This window comes from Oryx dammah, unplaced genomic scaffold (genome assembly GCF_014754425.2).
Source record: "Oryx dammah isolate SB20612 unplaced genomic scaffold, SCBI_Odam_1.1 HiC_scaffold_28, whole genome shotgun sequence".
Lineage (NCBI taxonomy): Eukaryota > Metazoa > Chordata > Mammalia > Artiodactyla > Bovidae > Oryx > Oryx dammah.
The window spans coordinates 92,412,484-92,434,410 of record NW_024070212.1 but is presented as its reverse complement, the minus strand read 5'-3'; the positions used below and the strand labels follow the sequence as shown (position 1 = coordinate 92,434,410).

The window sequence follows — 21,927 nt, the reverse complement described above, 5'->3', positions numbered from 1 at the left end:
TATGTGAACTCTGTATTTTTAAACAATTTAAGTGTAAATCAGGCCGTGTCATTTGCCTGCTCAAATCCTCTTAATGGTTCCCACTTCCCTGGTATGGAATCTAAATGACTTACCATAACTTAGTGGCGTACCAGTCCATTCTGAAGGAGATCAGCCCTGGGATTTCTTTGGAAGGAATGATGCTAAAGCTGAAACTCCAGTACTTTGGCCACCTCATGTGAAGAGTTGACTCATTGGAAAAGACTCTGATGCTGGAAGGGATTGGGGGCAGGAGGAGAAGGGACGACAGAGGATGAGATGCCTGGATGGCATCACTGACTCGATGGACGTGAGTCTGAGTGAACTCCGGGAGTTGGTGATGGACAGGGAGGCCTGGCGTGCTGCAATTCATGGGGTCGCAAAGAGTCGGACACGACTGAGTGACCGAATTGAACTGAATGGCGTTTGAGCCATCACTACTCCCTCACTTCATCTTGCTTGATTACACTGTTCTAACAAAATTGGCCTGTTTTCTTTTTCTCAGGCCAAGCATTTTCTGCTTCAGGGATTTGTATTTGCTTTCCCCTCTGCCGAGAAGGCATTTCTTCCAGACTTTGGGGTTTACTCCCTTACTTTTTTTCATATTTCCACCCACATGAACTCTCTTTGGAGAGACCTTACTGACCACTCTATCTAAAATAATCTTACCCTCCCATTAGTTTCCTTTTTCTTCTTGGCCTTGCATCATTAGCCAGATTTACATGGTATCTTGTTTATTGTCTGTCTATACCTGACTATAATCTCCTTGAATACTTTGTCTTATTTACTACTTGTATTAGAATGCTTGCACTGCCATAACAGAAACACCACAGACCGGGTGACTTCAACACCAGAAATATATTTTCTTCAGTTTTGAAGGCTAGAAGTCCCAAGATCAAGGTTCCTAAGGATATGGTTTCTGGCGAGGACTCTTCCTGGTTTGTAGGCAGCCACCCTTTCACTATGTCCTTACATGACCTTCCCTTGGTGTGTACACACTGAAAGTGAGCATGAATGAGAACGCTCATGTCTCTTCTTAAGAGGACACTTACTGGATTGGGGCCCCATCCTTAAGACCTTATTTAACCTTAATTTACTTCCCTTACTCCAAATACAGCCCCACTGGGGTTAGGGCTTCATTGTTTGAATTGGGGGATGATGCATAGGCATTTACTCCATAACAGCGATGTATCCTCAGTGTCTAGAACATTGCCTGCCACGTAGCAGGGTAATTGAGAATTTTGAATACATTTTTTTAATACATAATTTGTAATAGTTCATGGTTTAGTATTTCCACTATATGTATGATTTTTTAGTTAGCCATATGATTCATCCTTGTAAATTAATCTTTGGCTAATCAGTCAATCTATGATTAAGATACTAGTTTTTAACTAATAATGAGAGGCAGCATTACATTATATTTAAGAGCATGGACTTCAGAGCCGGACTGTCTGAGTTTGCATCTTTGCTCCACCATTTGAGCAAGTATATTTACCCTCTTTGCTTTGGTTTTCTCCTATATAAAATGGGATAATAATAGTATCTGTACTCTTACTGGTAGTGTGAAACTTAAATGAATTAGTGTTTGTAGTGCTCTTAGTGCCATTGCCTTCTCCAGTACCAAGCATTAATTAGTCCTAAATAATTGGTAAGTTTGAAAAAAAAAAAAAAAAAAAAGCTCTCTAGGAGGGCATAAATTTTAAAGCCACCAAATGGCATGTTGGTATAATTTTGAGAACTGATGGGAATATAAATTGTTATAGTTACTTTGGGCGATTATTCTGCCCTGGTGGGTTAATAAAATTTTGGAATCAGCTACTCTGGAAAAGATACTTTCATCTGAGACTCCAAATAGACATGGCCAAAAAAAGAATATAGATAATTTGATACCTTTCTTGTTTGGGGTTGATTTAGTATGCAGAGGTTGGGTTTTAATCTTCTTCCAGTTTTCTGAGTCTTTCCTTTTAATTCTCATTCCCTAAAGCTTCCCACCTGCCTGAATTAGTGCATTGGTTCCCAAACTTTGCTGCATGTTAGAACCACCAGAGGGGCCTTTAACAATTCTGATGCATGGTTCCCACTCCCAGACATTCTTGTAGTTGCTGTGGTGTGTCAACCTAGGCACTGGATTTTGCAGCTCCCAGCTTGATTCTAATGTGTAGCAAAGTTTGGGCATTCCTTGGTTATTGGGATTTTCAGGTAAGTTGTGTTAGCTTATATAACTTCATTCTTCCTTTGAACCATAGGTAGAGACAGCAGTGTTCCATTCATGGGGAACTGCAGAGGAAGTAAGGAGTGAGGGGAGGGAGCAGTGTGAAGATAATCTGGGAGACCCCTACAGCAGAGGGCTTGACCAGTTAGTTCATCAAGATTAGGTGATATGACCAGAAGTCACAACTCACACAAGCAAGGGAAATTAGTAATGTATTTTATTTAACTTGTTATATCCAAAATAATATCATTTCAACATGTAATCAATATAAAAATTCATTCACTAATGAAATATTTTATTTTCTCTCTCCTCCTCCCTTGGCACTACTTCGTTACTATCCTGGGTATGTTTTATACTTTGAACTAGCCACATTCAGCTGCTGAATAGCTACATGGGATTAGTGGCTTTCAGACTGGACTTCACAACTCTAGATTATAATTTTAGAACTGAGTTGTCTGACCATGTCGTGTGCTATGTGCTCAGTGGTGTCTGATGCTGCGACCTCATGGACTGTAGCCTGCCAGGCTCCTCTGTCCATGGAGTTTTCCAGACAAGAATACTGGAGTGGGTTGCCATTTCGTACTCTAGAGGATCTTCCCAAACCAGGGATCAAACCCACGTCTCTTGCATCTCCTGCATTGGCAGACATTCTTTACCACTGTGCCACCTAGATACTTTTAAAGTAGACATATCTTTAAGTTATCCTTGGATCCCAGATTCTTTCCTTAGAATATTTTTCTGTGTAGACTTTTTCTTTACATCTCACCATTCATTAATTTATCAGACTTTTTTTTTAATGAGATTTTCTTGTTCAGTCGCTCAGTCATGTCCTACTCTTTGCGACCCCATGGACTGCAGTACGTCAGGCTTTCCTGTCCTGCATCTCCTTGAGTTTGCTTAACCCATGTCCATTGAGCTGGTGATGCCATCCAACCATCCTCTGTCGTCCACTTCTGCCCTCAGTCTTTCCCAGCATCAGGGTCTCTTCCAGTGAGTCAGTTCTTCGCATCAGGTGGCCAAAGTGTTGGAGTTTCAGCTTCAAGATCAGTCCTTCCAGTGAACACCCAGGACTGATCTCCTTTAGGATGGACTGGTTGGATCTGCTTGCAGTGCAAGAGACTCTCGAGTCTTCTCCAACACCACAGTTCAAAAGCATGAATTCTTCGGCACTCAAAGCCTTCTTTATGGTCTGACTCTCACATGCATCATAAAATTCACTCATTTAAAGTTTATGCTCTAATGTTTTTTGGTATGTTTACAAAGTTTTACAGCCATCACTATAATCTAATTTTAGTCCATCCTTATCACTGCCCCCCAACAAAGAAACACCAGACCTATGAAGAGTTCAATCCCTATACCTCTTTCCCTCACTCACCCTTGCTCCTGCCTCTGCTCTAATTCCTCACAACTACTAATCTATTTTCTGTCTTAAACTTGCCTATGGGGCTTCCCAAGTGGTACTGTGGTAAAGAATGCACCTGGCCAATTCAGGAGAGGTAGGTTCGACCTCCTGGTTGGGAACATCTCCTGCAGTAGGATATAGCAACCCATTCCATTACTTTTGCCTAGAAAATTCCATGGACAGAGGAGCCTGGCACGCTACCATCCATCGGGCCACAGAGTCAAACATGACTTGAGTACACATGTCACAGCACAGACTTGCCTATTCTGGACATTTTATATATATTTAGGATCATATACTATCTGGTATTTTGTGACAGGCTTCTTTCACTTAGTATAATGTTTTCAAGGTTGATCTATGTTGTAGCATGAATCAGGACCGAATTCCTTTTTATTGCTGAATAATATTCTTTTGAATGATATACTACATTTTGTTTATGATATACAACAGTTGGCTTGTTTTCAGTTTTTGACCATTATCAATAATGCCTCTCTGAACATTTGTGTATGATGTTTTTGTGTGGATGCTTATTTTCATTTCTATTAAGTACATACCTAGGAGTGGAGTTACTGGTTTAGGGTAACTCTTTGTTTAACTTTTCGAGAAAATGCTAGACTACTTTTCAAAATAGCCACACCATTTTATATTCTATTCATAATGCATAAAGGTTCTATTTGCCCCACGTCCTCACCACCGTTTGTGATTGTCTTTTTCATTATAGCCGTTCTAGTGGTGTCTCACAGTGATTTTCATTTGCACTTCTGGAAAAGTGTTCACATTCTTTGCACATTGTTTTAGATGGATATTTTAATCTTATTATTTAGTTGTAAGGGTGATTTTATGTCTTCTGGATACAACTTATCAGATATATGACTTAGAAATTTTTCTTCAAGTCTGTGGGTTGTCCTTTTACTTTCTTTATAGTGTCCTGAGAAGCATGCAGATTTTAAATTTGATGAAATCCAATTTATCAGTCTTCTAATGCTTTTGGCTTTGGTGATTTTTCTGAGAAATCATTGCCTAAGCCTCAGTTACAAAGATTTATTCCTGTTTTCTTTTGAGTCTTATAGTTTTAGCTCTTACATTTAAGTCGGTGTATAATCTACTTTGAGTTAATCTTTGTGGTGTGAGGTATGGATCCAAGTTCTTTTTTTTTTTTTTTTTGAATGTGGATATCCAGTTGTCCTAGTCCCATTTGTTGAATGTCATCAAACTGAATTGAAAATTTTCTTGCATCTCCATAGCATATTTATTTTTTATTTTATGTAATAAGCACATGTATAGGCTCATAATTAAGAGAGCTTTCATTAGACTCCATTTCCTTATTAGAAAGATGGGAATATATTTCATGGATTTTGTTGGTAGGCATGGTTTTAAAATACTGGAGTCTATAATTATGGTCAAAAGTCTTCCCAAATTATGTTGTGCTGGTGTATTTGTTATGACCATATTTCCAGATCTCAGTCATGTTGGTTTGTTTAAAGAAGAGAATATCCATTGTACTAAGGAATGAGGGATGTAAAATCTGATAAACATATTTATAATCTAAGTGGGAAATAGCATTAGATCCTTTCTTTGTTGAATTAACATAATTCACATTGATTTCAATTGAATCTCTGGTTCAGTAGTACTTGAAATTGAGCTTTAGCTGACCCTGATAAATGGCAACTTATGGTTTACATACAAAACAAGAACAATAAAATTTTTAAAAAGAAAGGTAGGGTAGGGTTGGGAATGAGTGTTGTAAACCCTTTAAAATAATAGAACAAAATTCCTTAAGTTCATGATGGGAATAGATTGGTAGTAAGGCGTTTAATAGTCTGTAGGTTCATCTAGATTTGACTCTACCTTGAAAGATAAAGCACAACAGTAACAAAAATAGTAAACCCTGCCTTAAAATACCCTGTAGATAGCATTTATTATTGAGAACACTTTGAGGGAAAAATTTGTCATGTATTTAAGTTTATTTTTTTCTTCTAGTTTTATTGAGATACAGGAGACTGTACTGTGTAAGTTATGGGTGTGATTGACTTTACTGTTAATACATCATAAAAGTTTATCACAGTCTGTTTAGTGAGCATCCATTATGTCATTTAGATACAAAATCAAAGAAATAGAAAAAAAATTTTGTGTGATAAGAACTCTTAAGGTTACTTTCTTAGCCTCTTTCATATATAACATACAGCAGTGTTAGTTATATGTATCATGTTGTACATTACATTCCTAGTACTTATTTATCTTAAAACTGGATATTTAAGTTTATTTAAGTTACACCAGAAGTAAAAGTGGTGGTTTTCCTAGATAATATGATGTACTATATCAATAATGTGTTGCTATATAGCAAACCCGTGTAATCTGCCTTAAAATAGCAGTCATTTATTTTACTCACAAATCTGGGATAATTTGGGTAGGTCTCATGACTTGTTTCTGTTTCACACAGTGCCTATTGTTGGCCTAATTGCAGGAGTAGGGGGAGGTACCAAAGGATGCCCTTTCAAGATGACTCACGTGCTTGGGAAGTGGAGCTGCAGCCGAGGTTCTCCTCCACATAGTTCTTTTTTGGCCTTTCTCACGGTGTGGTGATTGGGTTCCAAGAAAACAAGGCATTTCTGTGACCTGGTCTCAGAAGTTGTAGTCACTTCTTTTTTGTTTATTGGTAGAGACAATCACAAAGTTTTGAGGATAGGGGCCATGAACTCTACCTCTTGTTGGGGCCATTTTTGGAAATTTTAATCTACCCCGTGTTTCTTTCCACTTTATTGCCGCTTACATGTATTTCGGAGAAATTCTTTAGAAAAAATCAATTTAATGTTTAGAAGTTAGTAGAAAACTAAAAGTAAAATAAAATATCGTCTGAGCAAGAAACTTTAAAATTTTCCTTTCTCTATAGTTCTCAAGACTTTATTTTCAACTGCCTCTATTAAGAATTACTGAAACTTTGGATATTGTAAATATATATTTAATTTACTTGTGCAAATCCCAGCATGAATTATGTACATGCTTTTATTCTCAAGGATATGCAAAGAAAGTATGCATTGTGTTGGCAGTTTATAAGGTCACCCCTGGCTTTGGTGATGTGCTTGGAGGGCACAGCATGTAGCTGTCCTCACAGATATGGTTTATTACAGCAGAGGAGCCAAAGCAAAATCAGCAAAGGAAAAAGGCACATGGGGCCAAATTCAGAGGCAACTAGGCCCAGACTTCCAAGAGTCTTATCCCGGTGCGATCATACAAGGTGTGCTTAATTCCTCCAGCAACAGATTGTGACAACACATGTAAAATGTCTGCCAGGGAAGCTTATTAGAGACTCGGTGCCCAAAGTTTTTATTGGGGTCTTGTCCTGTAAGCACTCTCTACCTTGCACTTATCAAAATTCCAGAGTCCCAAAAGGAAAGCAGGTGTTCAGTATAAATCAACCATTTGGGTTGCTTAAGCAGTTCAGGCACAGTGAGGTACCCTTATGATAGTTAGGTGCTGGGAACCCTCCTAAAATCCAAGTTCCCAGACACCAGCCAAAGGCCAACTTTGTAGGCAGGCTTTTCTAAGGATAGCTATTTCAGGCCTGCTGTGTTAATGCTTTTCTTAAAAAATTATCCCCTAATCTTTAAATTGTTCTTGATTAACCCTTCAGTGTTGTAGATTCTGAGTAAACTCCATAGTTAAAGAGTTAAACATAAATGAGATATAACTTGGCTGTTAACTTTAAAACCAAAACCAAGTATCAATTTCTGTTAAAACTTGAAAGCTTCCTGATAGTATGGAGTTGAAACATTAACAGTTTTAAGCTAAATATATTGTCTGTGTATTACTAATAGATGGATTATAGTTACAGGAACAAATATGTTCAATAACTTTCCACCAACTTCTTCTTAAGTACATCCTTGGAGAGGAGAGACGAGTCTTAAGGAGCATGAGTTCTGGAACTAAACTATATATCTTGGAGTCCTGGCTTCTCACACTTTCTCAGTTTTCTCATCTATCCAGGGGGGATAATAATAGTAGCTACTTGATAGAGTTGTAGGTGGAATAGGTAAATTAATATACACACATATCTTGCTTTGTTGCATTTTGCAGATACTACCTTTTACAAATTGAAGGTTTGTGGCAGCCTTGTGTCGAGCAAGTCTGTTGGCGTCATTTTTGCAGCAGCATTTACTCACTTTGTGGTCTGTCACATTTTGGTAATTCTCACAGTATTTCAGACTTTTTCATTATTACTATATTTGTTATGGCGATCTGTGATCAGTGTTCTTCGAAATTACTACTGCAGCTCACTGAAGGCTCAGATGATGGTTAGCATTTTTTAGCAATAAAGTATTTAAAATTAAGGTATGGACATTGTTTTTTAAGACATAATGCTGCTGCACACTTGATAAGCTACCAGGATAGTGTAAATACAACTTTTATGTGCACTGGGAAACCAGAAACTTTGTGTGAGTTGCTTTATTGTGATACTTGTTTTATTGTGGTGGACTGGAATATCTCTGAGGTCTATGGCTGTATGTAAAATATCTGCCAGGTAGTATGTGTTAACCCCTGTGTCATCATTCTGTGGTTATAGTAATTATGATTACTGAGACAAAAATCAGACCATCTATTTATAAGAATATAATTTGGGGGCTGGTAGCCAGAATATGGGAAGTTGTATCTATCCTAAGTTTTTAAAGATATATGATTGTCATATCTTTACAGTACAGTAAGAGATTGGGGGTGTGGAGAGTCAGAATAATTTGCTATTAAGTTAAACTCAGAAGTATTTAGGACCTTTAATCCTCAATTAATGTGTCTCCTTTAATCATTGGTACCAATGTGACTGCACAGTTCAGTAGGATATTTCTACAAATAATTAAATGCCTGTATAGAAAAATAATTTCCATGTTCTTGGTTAGAATTCTGTTTGGCTAGGAATGGACAAGTGAAATTATATTAGTGGAAACAGATTAGTAGTTTTCTAACATTGTTGCTTACACAGTAAAATAAGCTTTCTTACTAGGGAAGAGAGTACACAAGGCATTAACTTAAATGAAAGAATGAAGTTAATATTTTTAACATTTCTCCTTAAGGACCAGTATATTGCGGAGAATCACGCAGATGGAATTATAGTAAGTTTAATCTAATCTTTACTCCGCTTTACTTCTGCAGAGCATTAATAACCAGTTATGTCAGGAGAAGCCTGAATTTCCACTTATTTTTCAACACAAATCCCTCTTTTTACCCACTCACTGCTCTCTATTGTTGATTCTTGCAATTTTCCTTGAGCTCTTACAGTTGGCCGCCTTTTAGCAATCATTTGGAGGGGAAATTTAGATCTTAAAATTAAGTGTTGGTTCTTATTGAATCACCTTGCATGTGTTAACTTGATGGGTTAATCATGGTGTAAAAATGCGGCTTTTATGACTAAATACTGCATAACTCACAATGCTACATTTCTTGGCAAACTGTTGCTAATGAAAGTAGGGGACACAGTACTGAAACATATCTTAATCTAATTATATGTTTTCCTTTTTAGATTTTGTGTATTGTGTTAGCTGTCACTGCCACTGTGGTGTGTACTGCTTTTTTGTAGCAGCAGGTTGCAATGTGAATTTTTTCACATATAGCCATTTTCTCTTCTTTCTTCCCCTTGGTTTTTTACTCTTCCCTTATATTCAGCTTGCCCACCGTAAAGAAAATTTTATTGGAAATAAAAGTTAGAGTTTGAAGGTTTGCAGTTTAAGCTTCCCTAATTTTATGATACATGTGTGACTTGTGTTCACACTGTATTTTTGAAGCATGAGGCAATCTCTTTTTTTAGTCTTGAGGCTTTACAAATGCCAGACGTCTGCAAACTCATTTTGTAAATCTGCAAAACCATCTTATGATTATACTTGAAAGGATGAGTATGTTATCTTTTTATTTGCTTTAAAATGAACACCAAGTTAGATGTCTGTGTTGTTTACATATTTCTTGAGAAAACAGAGATAAGAGAAACATTTTAAAATTTTGAATTAAACACATTGAAATTTTTGTTTCTCTTCACAGTATGAATTCAGGGTTTGAGCCCTGGTGATTTAATAGAACTATGTGATATAAACACAATACAATATAACATACCTCTTCCTGAGATAGCAGTTAAGATTATAAGCCTCATAGAAAAAGACTATGTAAGTTATCTAGAATTTCATGGTTCCCTAATACCTTAAGGAAAATTAATGATGGCAGTTATTTTTATCTCTTTTCCCTCAAGCACATCAATTACTTTTTATTATGTTAAACAACAGTTTTATAAAGCATACCAAAAATGTTTGATTATTTGCAGTTTAAAAACATCTAGAAAGTTTATACTCATAGAAAATCTAAACTTATAGAAAACAGACATATTTGAATCATTTGAGTAGGGACCATAGCATTTTTCCTTAAGAGTTTTTTTGTTTTGTTTTTTTTTTTTTAAAAAGGAGTTGTTTATGGTTTAGGCCTTGAACCCAGACTGCTAGGACCTAGCCCTGCCACTTACTAGCTGTGACTACAGGCAAGTTACTTAACCTTTGAGTCTTCTTTTCCTCATCTATAAAGAAAAGTGACTTCTACCTCAAGAGGGTTGTTGTAAGATAGTAGGCACGTAGTACTCAATAAATGTTAGCTATACATACATGTATGTATATATAATTAATATATTTTGTGTTGTATTGCATGAACTTTATTAATGTTAACAGATTAGGGCTCGGGATTGTCATTTGTTTGCACTTCTCAAGCTCTTCACGTTCTCTTTTAAAGCAAAGCATAGAATGTTATTTGACATATTTTAGCCTGAAGTTGATTGATCACAGATTGTTAGATATGTGTAGAATAGTTGTATTTTCTGTTAACAACAGCAGCAAGAAATATTTGTTACCTTTAACATACATCTTAAAAAGTCTAAAAGTGTTCTGTGGGATTGACAAGCCTAATCTTGGGCTTTTGAAAAACGGAACATTGCATTCAAAAGATAGAATTCTGGTCCATTTTTCCAAAGTTATTTTATTTCTTAGTGTCTTTATATATTTTACTGACATTAATGTAATAGGTGGGAATAAGGAGGCAGCATGTTCTTGTTCCTATGGCTCAAAGTATTAGAAGTGGGATTTTGCCTTTGTTAAAGCACCTGGGTCCCTTTAGAGAAAAATTACTATGTAAAAATAAGAAATATGTTCTAAGAACGGCTCCAGGATTGTTGAGACACTTGTTTAGTTATTATGGCCCAGCCTGGTATCTGAAAATAGAATCCTAAAGTAATAACCAGAGAGCCTTAGAGACCATAGCATCCAGATATTTCTTCATTTTATACACTGGGAAAGTGAGGCCCACAGCAGATTAGACTTGCCAGGTCACTGGTAGAGCAAGGATTCTAGGAATTCAAGTTCTAAGTCTGTTTCTGTGCTTTTCCTAATGGTTTGGGACCTTCCCCACTTTATAAATTATTAATTATTGTTTTCAGAGTTTCTTCTCTGTGTCCTTTATTTCCTAGGCCTAGAATATTTATGGTAGATAGACTGTTGTGACAGAATTCTTATGTTTAAATTACTTAATTTAAGAGATCTGATTTAGTGATTTTTCTGTATACAGAGAAGGGGATTTAAGAAAAAAATTAACTTAGGTATTAAATAAGAATGCTATAAGAAACTTTCCCATTATCTCAATTCCATTGTTAGGTGCTTTTAAATTTTCACAAATGCTTTTGAAACTCATTCATCAGTAAAATACATCTTTTCTAATTCTATTTTAGTATTTTCTGTTATAAGCTCTACCTAATATATATTTGAAGTTTACTTTTCTAGATCAAGGAAAGCTGAAGAACTTAATTTCTTGGTTTTTATCTAATGTAGTCTTCTAAATGGTGGATTTAAACTTTACTTTGGCAAAGACCTTGATTTAAAATCTCACCCTCCTCCAAAAAAAAAAAAAAATCAGGAAGCTGTGGAGTCTTGTTTTTAAAATACCATTATGCTGGTAAAATAGTTTCTTGGCTTGGAGTCAGAAAACCTAGGCTTTCTCTCTCTCTCTCTCTCTCAAATGTAACTACATGTTTGAGTATTTTCCTTCTAAATCCTCCAGAAAAAAAAGCTTTCTTCCCCACAACAACCAGTTAGGAGATACGTTTCTTTGCCTTCAGTGACTGTAAAACTAGATGCCTATACAGTGCAATACACATTGATGGAAGGTGGCAATAGTATGGGGTGTAAAGATAAGATTATAGTGGTGCAAGTATATTAGCTCGTCATAGGTATAATGCTCATTAATTCCAAAGTAAGAGCATTTCTCCCCACTTTGATATTTGTGTTGAATTAAAAATTTGAGAAGCACTGAGTTGAATTGAGAATTTATTGTTTTGGCTTCCTGAAACCATTCTACAACTCTTTCCATGTGTTTTCGTTTGGCTTCACCTTTCTATGTGACAAATTCATTCATTTTTCCTCCTTACTATGCTTTTTGAGAAATTTTTTTTATAAGAAACTCTTAGCCTGCTGTATAGTAAAGTTGTTTTATTTCCTCCTTGAAATTTGACCAACATGTCTGTATTGCTGCTCCCAGGACTTTGCTGTCAGAAATATGGGCATTTCATACATTTGAGAGGGTCAACACCAGAAGGGTAATTACAATAAAAATAACTATACTGTGCTTCTTTACCTCAGAGTACTATTAATCCTGTGGATGCAATATATCAACCTAGTCCCTTGGAACCTGTGGTCAACACAATGCCTTCCCAGACTGTCTTACCTCCAGGTATAGTATAGTATTTGGAAAAATGTTTCACAGATTCATTAATGACAAAAAAAATTTTTTTAATGGCAGTTGTAAAAATCTTGAAGAGCTCGCTCTCTCTCTCTCTCTTTTTTTTTAATAAGTAAAAGGAATCTCACACACAAATACAGCCAAAAATGAACTGGAAAAAAATGATACTATTTTGGGGATTGGAGCTTTTAAAATACAATTCAAAAGGTTTTGGTTTTCAAAGTGAGATGGAAGACAAACATGATTACTTGGATTAGCTGATAGGACTGAATCCTATGGCCTAGGGTTCATGGCTACCAAGGAAAGCATAATATACCTTGGTCTACTTGAAGGTAACCCAGAAGTGTTCTATTTTTGTGTCTTCTTTACAACTCTGAATTATACAAGTGATGTCTTTATGGTGGACTCAGGATAATGAGAAAGCGAGGAATGAAATTTTTGATGCCTATTGATTAGTTACACATGTGTATTTTTAAGGATAGAGTAATAAATACATTTTTTTTAACTGGCAAAGGAGGGCTTAGGTCCAACACCCACTGATTCCTTTTACTTTTTTGTGGTATCCAACATTTCAGTTGTTGGGTGAAATGTTCTCATTGGTGATGAAGTTAAGTCAGAAATTTTACTGGGGGAAAAAAAATCTTTTTAAAATTACTTACAAGTATGTGAGGTCTTTTTAGGAATTTTTTCTCCTTAGGAGAAAATTAGCATAATATCTCATGAGTCTAAAGAGGAAGTAATGTGCCACATTTTAGATTTTACATGTGGTTTAATCCTCGGGTGCATGCTGTGTGCCTGTTAAGTTGCTCAGTCGTGTCCAACTCTTTGCAACCCATGGACCAGGCTCCTCCAGACAGGAATACTGGAGTGGGTTTCTATACCCTCCTTCAGAGGATCTTCCCAACCTGGGGATCAAACCCAAATTTCTTAGGTCTGATGCACTGGCAAACAGATTCCTTACCTCTGAGCCATTTGGGAAGCCCATCCTTGGGGAGGAAACAGTTTATCATCAGAAGCATTTGCTGGTTGTACAGAACATTTGTACTAAGATATTGGCCTATCTTGACTAGTCTTTGAAATCCCACCTAGTGTCTCAGTACTCAGTAGCCTACCATCATTGAGTTTAAAGAGGATAGGGCATCGGAAAGGAGTAGCAGCATGAAAAGTGACTTATTGGAGTACAGTCTCAAAAGTTACTGGTCTTTAAGATTTTGAATTCCACAGAGTTGTAGTTAAAAGTTGTGTTTGGCTTTTTCTCTCACTTATTTCACATCTTAAATCTCCTAGAACCTACTCAGTTGTGTAAGTCAGAGCAGCGTCCATCTTCTCTACCAGTTGGACCTGTATTAGCAACCTTGGGACATCATCAGACTCCAACACCAAATAGTACAGGTACAGATTGTGTGATTCCTTTACTTCTCATAACTGCCCATTAACATTTGAGATTTGTGTTTGATTATTGATGGGAAAACATTGAAGAAAGGTGGTATATTTTGCGTTGGAGATACCTTAGTTTTACCTTTATAGTTCCATCCATGAGGTATGGTTAGCTTTGTGATTGAACCAGACATTTAATCATAATTATAAAGACCCTGATGCTGGAAGGGATTGGGGGCAGGAGGAAAAGGGGACGACAGAGGATGAGATGACTGGATGGCATCACCAACTTGATGGACGTGAGTCTGAGTGAACTCCGGGAGTTGGTGACGGACAGGGAGGCCTGGCGTGCTGTGATTCAAGGGGTCGCAGAATCGGACACTACTGAGCGACTGAACTGAACTGAACTGATAATTTATATGAAATAAATTATTGCAGAATTTTGTGTATTTGTTGAGATTTATTTTGAAGATATGTATTGGCTTTTTAAAAAAAAAATTGCTCAGGTTAGATTTTATATACTCTCTTATTGTAAAGGAATCAAATAATACAGAAGTATGAGAACAAAAGCTGTAAATCTTCTCTACTGTTTGTTGTTTGCATACATGTATGTACGTGTCTACCTGTATTGCATACTTTTATTACTGTTTTTGTTCTAACCTAAATGAGATCATATGGCTCTGTGACTTTCTCAATTTTCATTTAACCGAGAACCATTTAGAGAGCTTTCTGTGTTTATACACTTAGGTCTGCAACATACTTTTTAAAGCTCCTCAAGCTGTTTTCCTTGTGATGGACATTTAGGTTGATTGGAGTATTTTCCTGTTATAAGCAGTGTTTCAGGGAATACTCTTGAACAGAAACTTGGGCACATAATATATTTTCATGGATAGATTTATCTGTCACATTTTTTACCAATTTTATAAGTGTAAAAGGATACTTGATTTAATTTGCATTTTCTTAGTTTGTTTAGATTCCTGGTCTTTATTTTTTTCTCTGATTCACAAGGATGCTGTCAATTTAGTATAGATTTATTCCTTATTTTAAAACTAATCAGGTTAGTTGAGTTATCAGTTGAATCAAACTCAAGGGAGCACTTGGTTTTTGTCCCTATTACACCTGGAAGCCAAAATCAAAACCATGTGAAAGCCATGGGAGATGACCCCCTGCTATTGCTCCACAGATTCTTTGCTGGGTGGGAATTTCCTGTGTAATAATGGAAAGCTACCTTGTGATTTTTAGCCCAGTATGAAATTTGAATTAGTAAAGATGCTGATGCTGTTACTTTGGATTTTTAATATTGAGCAGCCTGAACCATATGTCTTCTTAATTTTCAAAAAAAGCAAGCAACAAGAAGAGCTCTCTTATTTGAAACTGTAAAGTGATAAGCAATTTGAATAATAAAGTTGAAATGTTTGGCTGACTTTTTCTGTATATCATTACACTTTGCCATTTTTAAAATGGTATCTGTGTTTCTTTTTTTATAAGGAGGAATTATGTTAGAATTTTGAAATAGCTAAAATATATCCATTTGGAAATATAAAATACTAGTCAGTTACAACTTTGAAAAAGTTCGCATTTTTTATGTACATGAAGTTTAGAGTCATTAATTAGTTATAAATAATGATAAATAATTTAGGATAAATTATTCCAGGAGGCATTATAAATATATAACATTTTAGAGTAGCTGGATTTAAAGAAATCTTTTGTGGTTTATGTCGTTTGATTTTTCAACCTAAATTCATCTTTCTTTTCTTTATCTCTGTCATTAACACATAAAAAATATTTTTTCTCATAAGGAAAACTCAATTCTTTGGATTACAGTTCCCATTCTAACTCATTTTCTTCTTGAATACATTTTCAGTTTTGTGTGGTTGCCAGGACTATTTGCATATTACTTAATCATTTGTATTTCCTGGTCTCTTTCTTCCTTTCTCTGTCATTTTTTCCCCCTTATTTCAATTAGGGAAATTTTATTTCCCATCTTACTGCTGGTATGGAGCAGGGCAGGTGGGTGGGGAGAAGATTTTAAAGTCATTTGCTAAGATGAACTATCTCTGGCATTCACACAAAAAGCTTTGCCTATTTAGGCAGCAAACTTTCTGTGTTTATGTTTTAAAAATATCTTTGTGAACATGGTAACTGAGAGTGGCAGGTGGATGTGCTCTCATAACTGTTGAAGCATAGACCGTGGAATGGGCTAAAAATCCATGAGTGGCTCTGGATTCATTTTTATTGCTGCTGTTCTTGTTTCTTCTAGAAGTGTGGCATTGCTTTTAAATTGTCAGCAGTGACTTTACTCTCCACCAGACATTGGTAGCAGTTTGGCATAAATTGCCTGAGAGTCCTTAGATGCTCAGTAAATACTTTAAAAATTGCTCTCAATACTTCATTGTTCTGTTTGATACTTTCATTGTTATTTTTTATTACTAAACAATGAACCCCAGATGATTATCAAAGACACATAGCATTTTTTCATTTATTTAGAAGGCTGTGTCCCATTCTGTAATGTGATTTGCCTTTTTCTTTGTCTAGTTTAAATGTTGATTTTCTTTACAAATAGTCTAGGGACTTCTGCCAACTTAACTCATTTCTTGATTTTAATAGGTCTGCTTTGACCCCATCTTCCTAATATCTTCCTATTACCAACATTGTCTAATTTAAAACTATTCTAACTTTCTAGGCAGTGGCCACTCACCCCCTAGTAGCAGTCTGACTTCTCCAAGCCATGTCAACTTGTCTCCGAACACAGTCCCAGAGTTCTCTTACTCTAGCAGTGAAGACGAATTCTATGATGCAGATGAATTCCATCAGAGTGGCTCATCACCAAAGCGCTTAATAGAGTGAGTAGGTGAACTAACTGTATTGAAATGAGTCTCCTGATTTTTAAAAATGTGATTTGATTTTGAAACTGGTGTTAATGACAAGCTCCTTTAAAAATTATTTGGAAAAAATGAAAAACACAGCTTGTTTTCAGTTGACTTATTGAGCAAGGCTAGTTCTGTGAGAATGTTGATTTTACTTCCGATTTAATTCAAATGAAATAAGTTAGCATCAGTTGTGGTAACATGCCAGTATTGTTCATTGAACTTTGGGCCTTATTTCTATAGAACCAGCATTAGGAGAGGGTCAAATGAAAGTGAGGATGCTAGGAATTATTCATATAAGAGGGAGGTTACTACTACTAGTTTTGTATTAGAGTGAAGGTATTCAGGTACCTATAAGTAAGGCTCTGTACTAGCCAGGTAGAGGAATGATGTGTTCAGGACTTTGGACCCCATGGACTGTAAGCCTGCCAGGCTCCTCTGTCCATGGATTTTTCCAGGCAAGAATACTGGAGCAGGTTACCATGTCTTCCTCCAGGGGCTCTTTCAGACCCAGGAATTGAACCCATGTCTCTTGTGTCTCCTTCATTGGCAGGTGGATTCTTTATCACTGGCGCCACCTTATACAGAAGTGAAACAAGGGCCAATCCTTCCCCTCAGGAACATAGTCTTTTGTGGCGAAAACAGACATTTATAATTTAGTGTGAAATATACTTTGTAAGAATCAGCCCAGGAAGAATTGGGAGCATTTTGAAGTTCTGAGAAGTCAAGAAAGGATTCACAGAGGACGGAGGGAATGTGATCCTAAGATGAGACATGGATGAGAGAGAAGGGTCATGGGGCTGAGAAGAGGAGGGGGAAATGGAAAATGTTCTCATGGAGCTGGAACCCTAATAAGAAAGGCCTGGGGGCAGCAGGGGCTTGGTTTCTTTGAGAAGTTATAAGCTAGTGAGCATGGCTGAGTGTGGTTATAAGTTGTGGGGAGTGGTTAAGAAGATACAGGATGCAGGAGAGGTTGACAAGGGCCAGGTCATGAAGGAGTCCTTTTAGCCTTTTATGAATTTTGAACATTTTCTCGCAAGTGATGGCAGCTGCTGGTCAGGTCTACCTTTTAGAAAAATAGATAAGAAAAATATGCCTAAATTGGACAGAATTGAGTGCAGTGGGAATGCATTATGTGTAGGAAGACCAGCCAAAACTGGGTAGGAAATTGAGAAATATTGATAACCTGAGCTACGGTCATAGCATAGGAATGGAGGGAAGCATGTGGACTCCAGAGATACAAAGTAGGCAGATTCTGGCAGATAGTGATGGTAGATTTTCTTTTATTAGGAGATATTTGACCTATTTTACACTGTCAGATCAAAGCTAGGTGTGTTCCACTGTACAGAAAAGGCCTTTCTTTACACATGAAGTCACTTACATAATAGTTAAAGTCACTCAGTTGTGTCCGACTCTTTGCGACCCCGTGGACTATACAATCCGTGGAATTCTTCAGGCCGGAATACTGGAGTGGATAACCCTTCTCTTCTTCAGGAGATCTTCCCAACCCAGGGATCAAACTCTAGTTTCCTGCATTGCAGGCAGATTCTTTACCACCTGAGCCACAAGCGAATCCCAAGAATACTGAAGTGGGTAGCCTATCCCTTCACCAGGGGATCTTCCCGACCCAGGAATCAAACTGGGGTCTCCTGCAGTGCCAGGCGGATTCTTTACCAGTTGAGCTATCAGAGAAGCCCACGTTGATAGCCAGTCAGCAAAGTCCTTTTTATCCCTGGTAGTATATAGGTTGCTGTGATTAAACTTTGGATTCTGGAATCTTAGAGAGAAATAATAGGTTCTAAATCTGTTTTGCTTTACAGGTGTGTGATCTTGGTCAAGTTATTTAACCTGTGTAATCCTCAGTTTCCTTGTTGGTAAACTGAGGATGATAATAGTTTCAAATTCAAGGAGTTGTTGTGAACATGTAGATGACAATAATGTCAATCAAGTGCTTACAGTAATGTCTGGCATGTATAATAAGTATGCAGTAAGCGATAGCTGTTACAGAAAGCAAATTAACATTTATTTGCTTTAATGTTCCTATATTTGTTGTAGATCTAACTGGCTTACTTTTTGTTGGGTATTTTTTAAGACTAAGTGCTATCGTTGCAGTTTGGGGTTTGCTTTGAAATACAGTACAGATTTGGAATTTGGGATTTGGTCACAGATTATATGTGAATTTCCAAGCTGAGTACCATCAGCCAAACTTAGACCTTGATCCTTGGTTTCTTTTAATAAGAAATCTTGTGTAGCACTTCAGTTCTCTTTAAGTTTGCACATGAACTGAGAAATACAGTATCATATGTAATTGTACCATAACTGTTCAGAATCTCAAAATTTATAAGGAAAATGACTATATTAATTTGGGAAGTTTTGTTACATAGTAGATCAAATTCAACATTTCAGTGTGAGAAACGTAAAATATATGCCATTAGGTGAATACATACTGTTACAAACATGAGAGGAAGAGAGATTTGAGCCCACATTCAAGAAGACTAGTTTAGCAGAAAGAGTTAGTTTTAGCATGTTGGTTTCTTAATGTTTGTATGTGGGCAGTAAACTATTACAAGAGCATTATTAACAGTTTGCCAATAAAAATTTCACTTTAATTTTGAAAAATAATTTTTATAATAGGTTAAAAGAAAACAGGCATTTGGGAGAAAATTCCAAAATAAAGATTATTATTGATTTCTGAAGTGTTAAATCATTGTTTCCTTAAAAAGAATTAAAGTCTCCTTCATGGGACGTTAACTATTACTTGAAACATAGTACAAATAGATATAAAAATGAATTGAGTATCCTCTAGAAACCTAACTATATTTATTAAAAGCTTGATGATGATATGGTTAGCCTCCTTACTACAGCACTGATAGTCAGCCTCTGGCCCCAGTTTTAGGGGTACTCCTTAAATTTTAAATGCTTGCTTACCTGTTGTACCTGTAATAGGCATGTCTATAAAGTTACCTGCAGGCTCATAGGCGTTTTTTTTTTTTTTTTCTCCTTAGAAACTTCCTTCTCTGTGCTCTCCCAGTACCCACCTCATAACAAACATATGATCTGTGAACCTTCATGCTTCCTTATTTATATGCCTTAATCTAGATTCCAAAACTGGTAGGGACTATAGTTATTTAATTTGGCCAGCACAGTGTTTGTTGACTTTTTTTTTTTTAATGGGAGTTTAAATCCCTTCAAATTGACTATGCTGGCTCCAGGTCTCCATTTTCTTATGGAATGGGGAGTGCTCAGTCATGTCTGACTCTTTGAGACCCCATGGACTGTACCCTGCCAGGCTCTGTCAAATTTCCAGGCAAGAATACCGGAGTGGATTGTCATTTCCTCCTCCAGGGGATCTTCCCAACTCAAGGATCGAACCTGGTCTCCTGCATTGCAGGCAGATTCTTTTACTGCTGGGGGAAGCCCCCCTGACCTTGTTGACATGTTTAGGCTTCCCTGGTTGGTCAGCAGTAAAGAATCTGCCTGCAATCCAGGAGACCACCTTCAATGTAGGAGACACTGGTTCGATCCCTAGGTCAGAAAGATACCCTTGGGAAGGAAATGGCAGCCCACTCCAGTATTCTTATCTGGGAAATCCCATGGACAGAGGAGCCTGGCAGGCTACAGTCCATGCGGTCGCAAGAGTCAGACTCAACTTGGCAATTACACCACCATCACCACCATTCTCATATTGATGCTGTTTGTCTTGTGTCTGTAGGCATTGAGCTTGTGTGCCACCTGCTGGTCATCAGCTGCTATCACTAGTTTTCTAGCTATCGAGTCAAGTTTCTATCTACAGTTTCTCTCGCTGAAGGAAGAGAATTGGAACGCTTAAGTCCTTCCGCCGTTCAGTTTCTAAAGACCTGTCGCAATGATAACTTCTCTGTGAACTAATGTTCTAATATAGGCAGAGCACAGAAGATTTTTAGGGTAATGAAACTATCCTCTGCAATAACTACAATGATGGACACTTATCGACATCCTTTTGTCAAAATCCATAAAATGTACAAGACCAAGCGTGAACCCTACTGTAAACTATGGACTTTGAGTGATAATGCCATGTCATGTAGGTTCATCAGTTGCTACAGATGTACCACCAAGTGCGGAATGTTGATAGTGGGGAAGTTGTGCATATGGGAGTTCTGTACTTTCTGCTCAGTTTTGCTCTGAACCTAAAATTGCTCTTTAAAAATATCACACTTATCATTAAATAAGAAATCAAAAGAAAGTAATCAAGGCAAACTATGTTTAAATTGGCATATATAATGTGTTTTGTTGGAGAAGGAAATGATATTCTACTTCAGTATTCTTGCCTAGAAAATCCCACGGACAGAGTGGCCTATCTGGTGGGCTATAGTATATGGAGTTCACAAAAGAGTCTAACACAACTTAGCAACTGAAGAACAGTGGTGTTTTGCATCTATAAATTTGCAATAAAAGACTTTAATGTGTGTACCATTTTATAAATAATATCTGCAGTATGAGAAATTTGGTTTCTATTTTTACCCTTAATAAGTAAACTTAGATCATCCTTTTATTAATGTACAAATATTAGTCCTGGGTAGTTATGATCAGAGCTATATAATAGAGGGAGCTTTCTTTAGACCCTGTTAATCAGCTCATAATACCACTTACCATAAATTTACTTATAAAAGTTAATGTACTTTTTTATTTTTTTAATTTCAAATATGGTTTTTATTGACTAGGAAAAACCTGTGTAAGCTTTTTCAAAGGATCTCAAAAATAACATTTTTCTGAGACCAATTAATAGATTTATATCATTTTTGAGGTTCTGGAAATTGTTGCCAAGAATTACGACATACTTAACATTTATGCAAGGAAACAAATTTGGAAAATGAATTCAAGTTTTAAACTTACATGAAGAGGCAAAACCTTACTAATTTTTCATGGCCTTTCAACATGTGAGCATACACCATGCAAAAAACATGAAGCTGATGGGGAGAGAATCAAGCATATATATATGCATATAACCAGCTAACTTTAAAGGTCTAGTTTGTTTCTGTCAGTTATCTGCATATACTGGTTTTAAGTAGCTTTATAGGTTAACGTCTTACTGTGATTTTAAATTGCTTCCTTAAAAAGCTTAAGAAGGTGATTAATATTTTTTAGTTCCTCTGGATCTGCCTCAGTCTTGACACACAGCAGCTCGGGAAATAGTCTAAAGCGTCCAGATACCACGGAATCACTTAATTCTTCCATGTCCAATGGAACAAGCGATGCTGGTAAGCAGCCTTTGAGAGTTTTAACTTGATTTCCTTAAAAATATTTGTTTGAAAAAAATTATTTAT

General features: G+C 36.6%; 1 protein-coding gene across 14 annotated transcripts in view; it reads left to right on the top strand.

Annotated features, from left to right (window-relative positions):
- OSBPL9 (oxysterol binding protein like 9) overlaps positions 1-21,927 on the top strand; it is a 172,980-nt gene that overhangs the window by 135,840 nt on the left and 15,213 nt on the right. For 8 of the 14 annotated variants that reach the window (XM_040231154.1, XM_040231153.1, XM_040231147.1 and 5 more), the window contains 4 exons: positions 12,281-12,371; positions 13,668-13,772; positions 16,441-16,600; positions 21,749-21,861. In XM_040231154.1, coding sequence (XP_040087088.1) covers positions 12,281-12,371; positions 13,668-13,772; positions 16,441-16,600; positions 21,749-21,861 — 469 coding nt within the window. Of the gene's footprint in view, positions 1-8,695; positions 8,735-12,280; positions 12,372-13,667; positions 13,773-16,440; positions 16,601-21,748; positions 21,862-21,927 lie in introns of all 14 variants that reach the window. The other 6 variants (XM_040231150.1, XM_040231144.1, XM_040231158.1 and 3 more) reach the window with 1 other exon arrangement.